Source organism: Tubulanus polymorphus, chromosome 1 (genome assembly GCF_964204645.1).
Source record: "Tubulanus polymorphus chromosome 1, tnTubPoly1.2, whole genome shotgun sequence".
Classification (NCBI taxonomy): domain Eukaryota; kingdom Metazoa; phylum Nemertea; class Palaeonemertea; order Tubulaniformes; family Tubulanidae; genus Tubulanus; species Tubulanus polymorphus.
The window spans coordinates 28,475,604-28,488,748 of NC_134025.1; the positions used below are offsets into that span (position 1 = coordinate 28,475,604).

Genomic DNA, 13,145 nt, shown 5'->3' on the forward strand with positions numbered 1-13,145 from the left:
GCCACAGGTGGCTGAATCGCGACCTGGCTATTTATTCAATATCTCATCAACCCCTCTGTTGAGAAAGAAATATACCAATGGCAGAGGGAGGAACTTTACAAAACGCAACAGCCAAATTATACGGTGGGAAAGAGTTCACTGGTTGAAAGTGGGTTGCTTTCATTCAATGCTTGTGTAGTAAGTTGTGAAAGTTTTAAATGGATTGCACCTGAAGGGCTGTAACTATGACTCTGAGTATGGCGAGTTAAAGAGAGGATGCCGTTTCATAAACGCGTAGTGCAACCTCAGAAAATCTACCAGAGTGAAACTTTATCTATAAAAGAAGGAAACCGTGACACTATCGATGGAGAAGTAAGGTCTGGGAATTTGATTTTCATAAACGGATTGTTAAATCAGCTGTGTTCTCTAGCTAAACATGCCGATGACCTATTTGCTGATTTAGAAACCGAATGCAAAGCAGTTGTAGATCATACGAACTCAGTGAGAAGAAAATGTGCATTGCTCGAAGAAAAGTGTCTGAAACTTAACCACAAGACAGTTAAGATACGTAAGTGAAATTAATATGAAGCACTTTGCCAATTGGTCTTGTTTTCTTGTATTATTGGGTTTGGTTAATTAAAGCTTTTACGATTGACATTTCTACTATTCAAGACCAACAAATAATTGGACGATAAAAAGTTTTACGATAAAAGGTTCGATGAAGATCAAAGGAACAGGTTTTGAACGGAGTTTTTATCTTGCTTTTTCTTAAAAAGGTCAAGCACATTCTGCTAAGCCTAGTTGTTCAGGTCAAGCATGGATTTAAACTTCATAATTATTTCCGTTGCCTGAACGGAATTATTACCTGAGGGTGAAAACTCCACTATAGCGCTGGTGTGAAATTATAACCTTTGATTGTGTTTATCAATAGCTGTGCATGCTGATTTCATGAAAAGTTTTCGAATTAAATTTAATTCGTTGACGAAGCATGACTAGGCTATATTGCAAATGCATGGTATTTCATTTAGAGATGAGATAGGACACTGCACTGATCTCAATGAAACGTTGTTCATAGCCAACTGTCTTGTATTGATTGTGATAAGCAATAATTAAATGCATCTGTGCTACAGAATAATAAATATACTAATACTGATAGTAAATGAAGACACCTGTTACCCAACCATATACTCAATCATTGAGTCTGTGCTTCACGGTTCATCTGTGAGTCATTTCACTGCCACATCCTAACTGACTACAAAATTATGTAATTGCAATAAAAACAACTTTATTAATTGTTTAATGCTTGTCTTAACCCTAGTCAGTGCAGTCAGTCATATATCAATGAATATGGATGTAACTATAGTGTTTTCCAACTTATTTGATTGTCGTTTGTTGATGCTAGGCTATTGGATACTACGAGCTTGCTGTAGGCTATGCCTAAGTCCCACATGTACTGTTACAATGGTTTTTGATTAATTGGTTATTACTTTCCAATTATCCTCAAACGCTAATGATAGAAAGCTTGATGTATTGACGGAATTTCTTCAGTGAACATGTCATTTTAAGGGCAATTAAAATTTCCAAGCATGGCAGTAAAATTTATAAGGTTATTTGTTTTCAATCTTGTTTAAAGTAGTTATGACCTCGAATGCCTATTCAATATTTAATGGTCATTGCGGCCTAATTTACATGTCACATGTTTGTATGTAAGTTTCAGTGCTAACCTTATGATATAGTGTTCATTGTCATTTCTGTTCAGTGTTGTATTTTGTTGTTAAATCTCTGCAAAGAAAGGTCAGTTTTTCACGGCAATTTCATTTGCCCTTTATTAATTGATTTGTGTGGCTTGGTATTTGGGATATTCAGAAATTTAGTGACACCGAAGATAGCATCGATATTTAGTCAGCTGTGAATTATTACTATCACATTGCATACATCCAGATCATCATATAGGAATTCTTGATTTCATTAGACTTAAAACTCCTATTCAGGATGTATCTTCGGTCCAACTGTAGGAATAGTAAGTAGGAAGCAGTTGTGAAATGTTCAAAAAATAATTTCTTCGGCAAAATCTATTATGAATAATTTACTGACTACATAGCCTAAGTTCTGCGTTCTCTAAGTAAGCAATAGTTGAATAATGCAGAGGTACTCGTTTAATTAGATTTTCAATCAATTTCAGCGGAAGCCACTTAACCATTACTCTATTTTATTTCCATTTCTACGGTTAGAACTTTATAGTTTTCCGAGCTTGAATAATTGATAATATTGATTGGCACTCGAGAATTTCAGTGTTGTTCCATTTAGAAAGCTTTGTCCCGTTTGGTAGTTATAAATGGCTGCGTTTGTTTGTCCAAATTCAATGTTTAAAGCAGCTAAAATGTCACATTTAATGATGAATGGCACCTGGTTCGGATTGTTCCTTTTAACATCTATTTATTCGCATAATAATAATCTTTCATTTACGATTCATTGATATTTCTGATGCAGCTGCAAACAGAACTAAATCATTTCGTCTTGACAATAGATATTAGCTCTACAGCGAGCTGAAACTGGCGACGGTATGAAATAATGTTTCCGTGTCACCTAACTAGATTCTCGTTATTCATTTCAAGAGTCTTCTCATTTATCGGCAGAAAAGACAACTTAGATAAAATGTCTCGCTGCTCATCCTCTGTCTCAGCTGACACTAGATTTATCTACCTATGCCTATAACTCATCGAGTAACATATTGCATTTTTTACTTCGAATGCCTTTTCTAAACAGTGGCGATAGCCTCTTTATAATCTTCTATTTAAGCATGATTTGTGTTTCATGCGGACAAAAAGGTATTTCTATTTGACGTTGGTTGTATGGCCGTTTTATAGAATCGAGGGTTCTTTAATGACAATGTTACGACATCCTTTCATGTATGGTATAGCCCACGCTGCTTTTAAAAATTCACCTAGTCTTGAAAGGGAATATATACTTACACGTTTGAAACAGATGTTGTATAGCTGGTGTATGATATAGAAGAGGAGTCTGTCTATCTAGGGGATTTAAATGTTCAGGCCACTATGGATTATAAAGGTATAAAGTTTTTATCTCACTGGTGACAGTTTGTATATGTGTCATGCTTGTAATATACGTGTCTTATCTGTCGTACGGACTTTCCGAGGAGATTTATTGCATAAAACATTATCAGAAATTAGATTAAGGCCTAGTTAGAATCTATTTTCGATTTCGTCTAGTGAAATGTGGTAGATAATATGATTATATACTATTGTAAGAGGTATGAGAGCGTTGTATAGGGCCTATGCGCTATAGGACTCGGACTTGAACAGATGACAAATAGTTCAATATTTGGTCAAGCATGTTCATGTCATGTCAATAGGACGTGTTATGAGAATGAGGGACAATGAATAAGTCTATGTTGGGTTTTGAACTATGTTATGATGAAGGGGTTTCGTAAAGTGAAAGCCATTCATGACTTCATTGATTAATAATTGATCTGCTTCAGTTTATCAGACTGGTAATTAGTTACCGGGTTTACCTTCCTGTTACATTGTTCTGTGTGAGCTACGTGAACCTAACTTGGATTGTCTAAACAAATTATAACAAGCGTCTAAAAGGGTTTACCTTTCTTATAACAGTAGCTTTTTAAAACTGGGTTAAGTTCAAAATGCGGTATTCATGGGTTTGTGTGAACTGGTACAGTTTATTGTACAATATAGAAGAGGGCTTGTTAGGTTTTAATTGTCATTTTTTCTAGGCCGACTAGCGAAGAAAAACATCGAAAAATCTTTTAAAAAATGTTTCCCCCCCACTGTGAAAGAGTTGTTGTCATTAGCTTGGTAACTCAGTTGTATATGTGTACTTATTAGTTAGAAAATGTTGGTTAAAATCTCTTGAACCTGAAACGCTCGGTTTTAGTTTGAATTAGTTCCGCTGTTCATTAAATTGAAAGTTACTAACAATCTGTCGCCGCACATATGGGGCAATTAGAATTTGTCTGAGTCACGTATTGTGCTCACGCGAGTGAATTTTCAATTATAAATTCATGAACTTTTTGTAACGCACAGATGATAAGTATTCTAAAGCTTCCGCTGGCACCGACATTGAAGTATCTGTCGAGTGCCTTCTTCAGTTGACAATATAGATATATACGTGTATCTATCCAGTTACATCGTTTCACATTTCATGTATTCATTGTAAATCACTAGAAAAAAACATCTCTAAAATATCTAATGATAGAAATGACACATAAGGCTAAAGAGAAATGAAACCTCGTTTCTCCTTATCACCCTAAACTGCAATAAGATCAGTTTATTTCTATAGCTGCTGGGTCTGTTATAGTTAGCTTGATCATGAATTAACCCTTTCAGTGCGTCTACACCGCAGTGCGGTGTATAAATCAGTGATGGATTTTGCTAGTACACCGCACTGCCGTGTATTGATGTAATTAGTAATTTGTAATTATCTCTATTGAAAAATGGCAGCAAGTGTCAAACATAGTGAAATAATAGTAACTAACGATACACCGCACTGCGGTGTAGACGCACTATAGTGGTATTCCCATTGTTCAACACACTAGGGTGGAATTTTTGAGAATTTTCAAATTTTCTCCAGCACTATAGGGTATTAATTAGTCAGCACTGAAAGGGTTAAGAAAAGAAGTTATGAACAGGGTAGATAGGCTGCCTATCATGGGCGGCCGGGTCAACTTTTTATCTCAACAGAAATGAGGTATCAATATTTTTATATATTTACTCATTTAAGAAAGTAAAACCTATAAACTTTGTAGCATGTGTATTTAAAGCTGTTCAAAGGGAAAATTTGTCTTTGAAAAGTTTTTATTTGTCTTATCGTTTGTAGAGGGAATGTCTATGAACCTGTGACCGGTTCGTCTAATTCACGCGTCTATAGCGATATCTCGTCGGTTATTTTTTTTCAGCCGAGGGAAACTTGACAGAATTTAGCAAACAGTCGAATCACTTTACGACGGGGATTGTAATAGAACAACAGCATTTCTGTGACGGGTCACGCCCGAGATGTGTCGACAGTCGATACAACGACGCTACCGCCGACGATAAAGAGAAATTACAACGCGTGCGACTTGTTTACCGCAAAGAGAACAAATTATCGCTACTAAAATCTGAACCCAAAATACCGAATCTTGAGCTAGAAACAAGAAAGGTAAAGTTACCGTTTATCTTCATCATAGTTTCGCTAACTTTTTGTTGGTTAACTTCGTGCAAATTGTCCGATTATTTTTCTTTCTCACGTTATTTCAAATTAACTCGATGTTTTCAGCATCGTGTGAGAAATGCTGAAATGTTAGTATTTTCTTGCTTTAAACGTTTGTTGTGCTTTAAATGTTCTATTTCTTTCTATCCCTCCAGTCATTTCTTATGAGCAGAACTGAACATTTATCACAGGTATCTTTTGTTTCACCGGTTTCAAGTTATCTTTTTTTTTTCGACGATGAGGTCGCGGAGCAGCGAACAATCTCATGAATATTCTGTAAAAATGTCTGGTTTTAAAGAGATCTAGTTGCTCTGTGACTAAGTTTTATCAACTAACCGATATAATATTTACTGACACTCTGTGTTGTGTTTGTTACACGGTATTTATTCCTGTATATTGTGAATGTATGGAAGAAGGAAGGTTTTTGAGAAACCTGCGGCTTTTCTTACAATAAAACCAGTACTAGACTTCTTTACTTCTTTTATGCTAACCACGTGTGTGCGTTTTGAGTGATTAATAGTTTTACAAGGAAATCCTCGACGTGTCCTAGACTTGCCCCTTGAAACTCATTGATAACGCCTCTATGCAATTTTATACGCCATTCATTCAATGATAAAGGCTTATTTTAGGCAGCAATTTTTCCGCAATTATTCAATTAATCTTAGAAAAAAACAATATCATAAAGGAATATAACCCTACGAAATGAAAACTTTAAGGGAGATTTTCGAAACTACTATAAAACGTTGTGATACAGTTATTATGAATGTCTGCATTGATTTACATATATATATATATATATATATATATGTTGGGCGGCAGATAATGAAATGTTAGTTCATAGAATCATCGTGGAATACAGTCCACCTGTACACATACATAATACCTTACTCACAACGAATTAAAGTCAACACACACAAAAACGTCAGCTTGTTTTTAGCACATGTTTGAGTCTCATATTCATCTGTACCCTTGGTAACTCATTTATTTCGCGGGCTGTTTGTCAGGGCTGTCTCTTGCGTTTCGTTCAATTTAGTTCACACTAACCACACATTATTATTATCATAACGCATGTTACTGACTAATTAATGCATTCACTCTGTTATCACTGTGATAATGATGATCATTAATTAATTGGGTGCAAAATCATTTGCTGTCTGTTATTGAATAAAAGAGTGTATGGTCGGATTAAAAGTTGATCAATATGTAGAGTTTGCCGTATCGTTAGGTATCAGAATCGTGTTTCTCTCTTCAAACTGGATAACTCTCTAACTCCCTTATGGATTATGTACGGAACGAAAAATCCCTGGGAATATCAAGTGTTTGAAGTGCACAAATGTGTACATAAAATTTGTTTGATTTTATGAACAGTTATATTCAACGCATGCATTTGAGTGAATTGTATCGAGAGCTTCGGATATAGATTGTTCTGGTCAAATCTTTACGATTGTTATAATGGTATAAACCGGAATTCTGCTTGGATGCTGAATTTGTAGATTTGATGTATTTTCCGCGCTGTATTTAAAGTTTCTGTTCTTGTTTTCAGCCGTCGCTGTTTACGAGATATATCGAGGAGAAAGACAGTCCATGGCAGCGAACGCGATCGGCTGATTTCGATGAGTTCTTCGCGAATCACTGCGGCGATGAGATCCCTTTACCGACTCCCGACGAACAGCTACAGCGAAATTCGAAATCTCAGCCGTCCGTTCTCGTACCGGTCGACACGTCCGGGCAGAGTTTCGAGCGAATGTGCCGGCACAGACGATCTCTACAGGAAATCGCGCTACGTAAGAAAAAACGTCGCGTCACAGTCACCGGTGTTCCGAGCGATATAGTCGATCGAATCGGTCTGCCGAGTACATCCAGCGATCATCGTTCTAAAATAACTGATTTAGAAACGCCGGATATAGACGATGATAATGATAGCGTGTTTGAATATAGAATCGCTAAACAACGGGACCGCAATCATTCTGAATTAACTACGAGTAACAGTTCGAAATTAGACAATGGGTACGGAACATTAGAACGGTCGAGAGATGATCATAAAACGATTGAAACGCGAAAAGAAGAGAAATCGAAACGATGGAGTTGGAGAGGAAGTTTCCGAGATTTGACGACTCGCGGGTCGCGAAAGGACAAGTCGAAAACTAACTGTTGCTCGAAACCCGAAACGGTTCAACGTTCGTCGTCGATGCCTCCGAATAAATACGTCGAAGACGCTTCGAGGATATTTGATGAACCGTTATCAGCGCGTACGTCGTCTCAGGATACGATACAATCGCTGCATTCCGCTAAAAACGGCTGTTTAGGGTTCTCTCGAAGGTCGCGTTCGACGATGTCCAAACGAAAAGATAAAAAAGATGATAATCTCGTTGAAGATCCGCCCGATGGCGATATAGAGAATGAGAATGATGACGGTAAGAAAGAGAAGAAACTCACTCGTAGTCAGTCATTGACCAGACGTTTATCACGAGTGTTCTCTGTTCGACTGAGATCTCCGTCAAAGAAGTCAAATAAAGATGAAAGACATTCATCAGGTGAGAAATGTTACTAGATTATCTTGTGGTTGATATCACTGATTGACCCTTTCAGTGCGTCTACACCGCATGGGGGTGTATAAATCGGGGATTGACTCTGCTAGTACGCTGAACTGCAGTGTATTGATGTTATTAGTAATTAGTTTTTAAATGAAAGATGAGTACACTTGTCAAACATAGTGGATATTAGTAACTATCAATACACTGCATCGCGGTGTAGATGCACTAAAGCGGTATGCCGTTAACACACTGGGGTGAATCTTTGAAAATTATCGCCAGCACTTTCTTTCCGGTATTAATTAGTCAGCACTGAAAGTGTTAAATCAACCGGCATTTATTTAGCTGATATCATTCAGTGCTTGAATCAGCGCTATTTACACTTGACCCTTCACACATTATGCTAATCTACATGTATATCAGATTGGTGTGAAAATCTAAATGAATTGCTGTATTAATTAGTTGTTATTTCTCCCACAGGGAACTGGACAGGTAGCACTGACAGTATTAAAAGGTGTTCGGATAGCTCTGCTGGTTCTGCTGATAAAGGATCAAATTCTATATACGACTCTGCTGTGGAAATACGTGTTCCTCCCCCACCTAAGAAATTTTTGTAAGTTCATTAACAGTATATTGAAAAAAAAATGTTCTGTGAATTGAAATCATATCTGTTCAAACACTGTATTTAGAATCTGTAATAAAGATCCCTAGATAATCTATAGATAAAGTAGTTTTTGTGACACCAGATATTCATAAAATCTATATTTACATAAACTTGATACTCGACAAAAAACCAGCTGTCCAGATGTAGACCAGAGCTCTTTATAGAATGTTTTTTTTAGCAAATTATCAATATCATGCTATATTTTGCAGGGTATTACCGGATAGTCGATCTCGTTCGGGAAGTTTAGGAGAAGATTCAGTTCACAGCAGCAACAGCAGTCAACGATCGCAACGCAGCATTTCACTTTGCGATTTTCGAGAGAACTTTACTCAACTAGACACGAATACTTGGTTGGAATCGTTGGAGAAAGATTTAAACAACCTTCGTGGTGAAAACCGTCCAGAATTAACCACCAAACATTTAGAAGAGCATAATGCAAAATTATTGTCGAAATCGTGCAATAATGTTTTATTAGACGAAGAACAATGTTCGCAGTTTTCCGTCGATCAGGATGGATTTTATACGAGTATGCACATAGACAGCGGTCTGAAATCAATGGCACTCGCGGCTAAAAGTCTTGATACGTTGAGTGTTAGTACAACGACTAGTACTTTAAAATGCGAGCCGTACTCGTTATCGCAAAGCATCGATAGCGTTATATATCAACAACCATCGCAGCAGCAGCAGCAGCAGCAGCCGGCTTCGACAAATAATAAAAACATTAATGTAGCAAAAACATCCGATGCAGGTGTCGGAAAAATAGTAACAAAGCCCAAAGTAAAACCAGCTCCTCCGAAAAGAACTACGCCATTATTGAAGAGCAAGAGTAGCGTATCGCTGAATTCACAATTAGCTACGGTTTTAGAGAATCCGAATGAAGGAAATATTCCAGTTCAAAGGAAGCGTTACAGCACAGGATCGGATAGTTTCAGTAGCAGTAAATTAACAATATTCACCGGTAGTAATAGCAGTATGAACAGTAGTTACGTAACGCAGTCCGATCAGGAACCGATTTATTCACGAGTTAAACGTAAAACGGTCATCGATACGACCGGTTACCCATCGTTGTGCGAAGTAACGCCCGCGCCGAGTGATGACGATGACAGGTCGTATAGAGATACGGCTTCACGAAATTCTATGATTAATACGAGCGGTACATTGTTACTGAGTTCGGTTCCCTCGGTGTGGAGCGAGTTTAAATCACCCTATTCAACTATAAATCAACATTTGAATACGAATAAAAGATACAGTTATACGGAGACTAACAACAACAACAACACGATGGAGACAGAGTCAGGAGCTGCGGATTATAGTACGTTACCTACACGCTTATCAGCGAAGAAACCTATGAGGCGATCGATATCGGAACAACCGACTAAACAACCTGTAAAAACTCCGGAATCAAACGAAACTGGAAATGATATGGATTATTACAATTCGTGGCCTCGTTCTCCTAAACATAACAATAATAATAATAACAATGACAATCATGTTACAAATAAGAAAGTTGCGCCTCCTCCTCCACCACCACCTAGACAGTCTTCACAACTATCGGTGCATGATTCATCATCTATGAATTCAGTAAACGAGACGTTGTCGTTGTGCACGGAATGCCGATCTAGACGTAGCAGCGGTGGTTCCAGTCAAACGTTAACGGGAAGTCAGGTGTCGCTTACATCAACGACAAACTCAACCCGGTCATCAGGGTCCAGTAGTCGTGTGCCAGAAAAATATCAACAACACATAACAGTCCGTCCGAAGAGTAAAGGTGCAGATGGTGCTATTCACACATCTCAGGAACACATCTATGCAAGAGTGATAGTAGATACAGATACTAGTAATACTGCTGTAAATTCATCAGGGATGGTATCGTATACTGCGACACCGGTTATAGAAACTCCTGCTCATATTTACAAAAACATACGTCCGCCCGTTTACGTGAATTTAGAGAAGCCGCGACCTCCGACGCCTGAGCGCACGTATCGTTCGTCCGGAGTTTACAACTTAAAAATCGTCGACGATCACAAGAATAAACCCCTTCCACCTACACCACTAGACTATACAGCTAACAGTGTCGACTTTTCAGCTTCTAATGTGCAATGTAATGCTATGACCAGTACACCGATGAATCAGGGTAACCAGTTAGAAGAGGCATCACCAGTTCTTTATGCCAGTACTAACATAGTTTCTCAATCAGATGGACCGTCGCATTATTCCGTGTCAAGTGACTCATTAGGTGAAACTATTGCGATACCGAAATCATCTTCTTCAATCCCATCCAAAGCTCCGATGAGGTCGTTCAGTGCTAAGAAATCGGAAGCGCATAGTTCCGTCTTCGTGAGGAATGACGAGGCAAAGATTTACAACGTCCACGAGGATAATACTTCCTGCATTTACTCACAACCATCGACGAGTCCGATCAAACCTTTCGTAGGCGTGTTACCTCGGCCTTATAGGGCACCGCAACCCGTGACAACCAATCGCACCTCTTTATCGAGTAAATTCGCTTCGATTCGCTCGGGTAACAGACGTTACAGCGTGGAGAATGAGGGAGCTACAAAAACATCCCCTCAGGACCCTAGCGTGCTCGTGGCTCAAGCAAGAAGGAATAGTTTACCAAACGCCAAAGTTTATAACGTGCCGTACAGAGACTCTTCAAGGCAGCAGACGTATTCATCTTTAAGGAGACCGACAACATTGAACGTTAAATCATCAAAAACTGCTGCACCGTATTCATATTCATCCCTACCACGTTCAGCATCTAGACAACAAACAGCTGCACCGGAGCAGAGTCCTGAGCTTCATAACGTTAACGATTCACCAGCTGAAAACATAACCGAACCAATTACATGTACTAGCAAAACTGTGAACAATGATGATGCTGATAACGATCGTGTGATGACATCATTGTCGGTGAAATTACGACATCCGAGTGATGGGTCTTACGGGAATCAAATGAGGCGAATCAGCGCGATGGAACGACGACTGGAATCAAGGAAATCGGTGAATCGCGACAGCGTTTCCGAAATCGATGAAACGCAGGTGATGAATATATTGGACAGTATTCGTAATACGATTAAATCAATCGCAACTAAAGAAGCGGACGATAACGATAGCGCGATCGGTTCACCGGAGAATTCTTCAATGTTAGAATCTAATACAAACACATTGTAAAAACCTATAATAGCACGAATCATAGCAAATTTTGTACAATTTTATGATTTTTTCAAAGACAAGTATCAATAATCCCGATGTAAGGGAAGAAAACTCCTTTATTCACTTTTCGGTAAACTCTCTGGATTTTCTGAGAGTTTCATTTTCGAATTTATGTACGCTGTATTAAAATGTCGACATTTATTCAAATAAAGGAGATGTTCTTCCATGTGGATTAAAGATTTTGCTACAATTGAATTTTCATGGAAGATGAATTCGTATTCTATTTCGCTTTGTACAAACTAGTTGCAAACTCTGAATTATTGGTAAGATATGTACATGAGAATTCTTTTTTTAACAATTCATTCTTCGTTGTTATGGTTGTATTAGTTAAATTTTCATTCGGTTGTGTAAACGTGAATACATGTACTGAATACTGTAGTGTTGGGAATTTTGATTTATCGAACATACTTCATATTGTCTGAATTATCTAAACGTATGGTAACATACAATTGTATTTACTTACACTGTGTCGAATTTCTCTAATCATAATTCATATCTATTGATTTAGAGTTTGTCATTTGATCGTAGGTTATGTAGATATCTCTCCCAATCATTATTAAATTTCCCAGGGTTTTTAGACACTTTTATTTGTTATGGAAATGTACTACACAGATTAGCTGCGGTGTTTTAAGTAAACTGCAATAATATCTACTATTATTATTACATGTACTACTAGTAAGGGACGCTGTTAGGAGAAATTATTTAAAATGGTTAACAATTTTAAGTATCCTTGTATTTTTGTTTTGAAAGCTTATATTTTCTATCCTATTTTTTTTCATCATACGTATCTACTGTTCATTTGAAGCTAGAGATTGTTATGTACATGTACATCAGTGAAATGTGTTTTATACAGAAGATATATTTGTAAATATGAAAAGTTCAAGTAATGGGCTGTGTACATGATATTTGTTTGTTTAATACAAATTGCTTTTTCTTCATAATAAAATGAACGAAATTCAACTGATATAAATGGTTTCATCCTGTTTAAGAATATTCTTCTTTGGGACCTTGTTATAACCACAATTTGACCAGAATGTGAGAGATCCGATTTCACTTCATTGCGTGACCCCCTGATGCTGTTGGTTGTGAATACAGTGATAACTAATTTGAGTGGGCCTAGTGCTGAAGGATGAGCCTGCTGGGCTGTCCCAGGTTCGGTCGTGTAGAGGATGACGAAAAGTTCGAACCCAAAAATGAAATCCAACTGGCCTCGACATCGACGTGAAGAGTAACGATAATTTCGCCATCTATCTGAATTTTGCAGAACTATGAAATATCTGCAATCGAAACGTTGGAAGATTTGCAATGAACCTTATTTCACAAGCGCCATCTATCGCAATATAGAATAGATGTATTAATATCAGAGCGAACAAGATGTCCTTAGTTCGAGCCCATTAATTACTCATGCTGATGAGTGATCCAAATGATAGCGAAGGGTAGAAAATGGTGTCTTATGACATCTCAGAAATTTCATAGTGATCCAGAAACCTTTCAACAAAACCCGCCATTTGGCAACAATGGAGATCCAC

At 37.7% G+C, this 13,145-nt stretch overlaps 1 protein-coding gene across 1 annotated transcript; it reads left to right on the top strand.

The window, feature by feature from the left end:
* The first annotated feature begins 199 nt into the window (after positions 1 to 199).
* LOC141915231 (uncharacterized) lies at positions 200 to 12,501 on the top strand. The gene is made up of 5 exons (XM_074806700.1): positions 200 to 547; positions 4,913 to 5,154; positions 6,749 to 7,739; positions 8,217 to 8,349; positions 8,610 to 12,501. Exons 1-5 carry the CDS (start codon positions 256 to 258, stop codon positions 11,572 to 11,574), a joined length of 4,623 nt encoding a protein of 1,540 aa, XP_074662801.1. The 5' UTR covers positions 200 to 255; the 3' UTR covers positions 11,575 to 12,501.
* Positions 12,502 to 13,145: the final 644 nt, after the last annotated feature.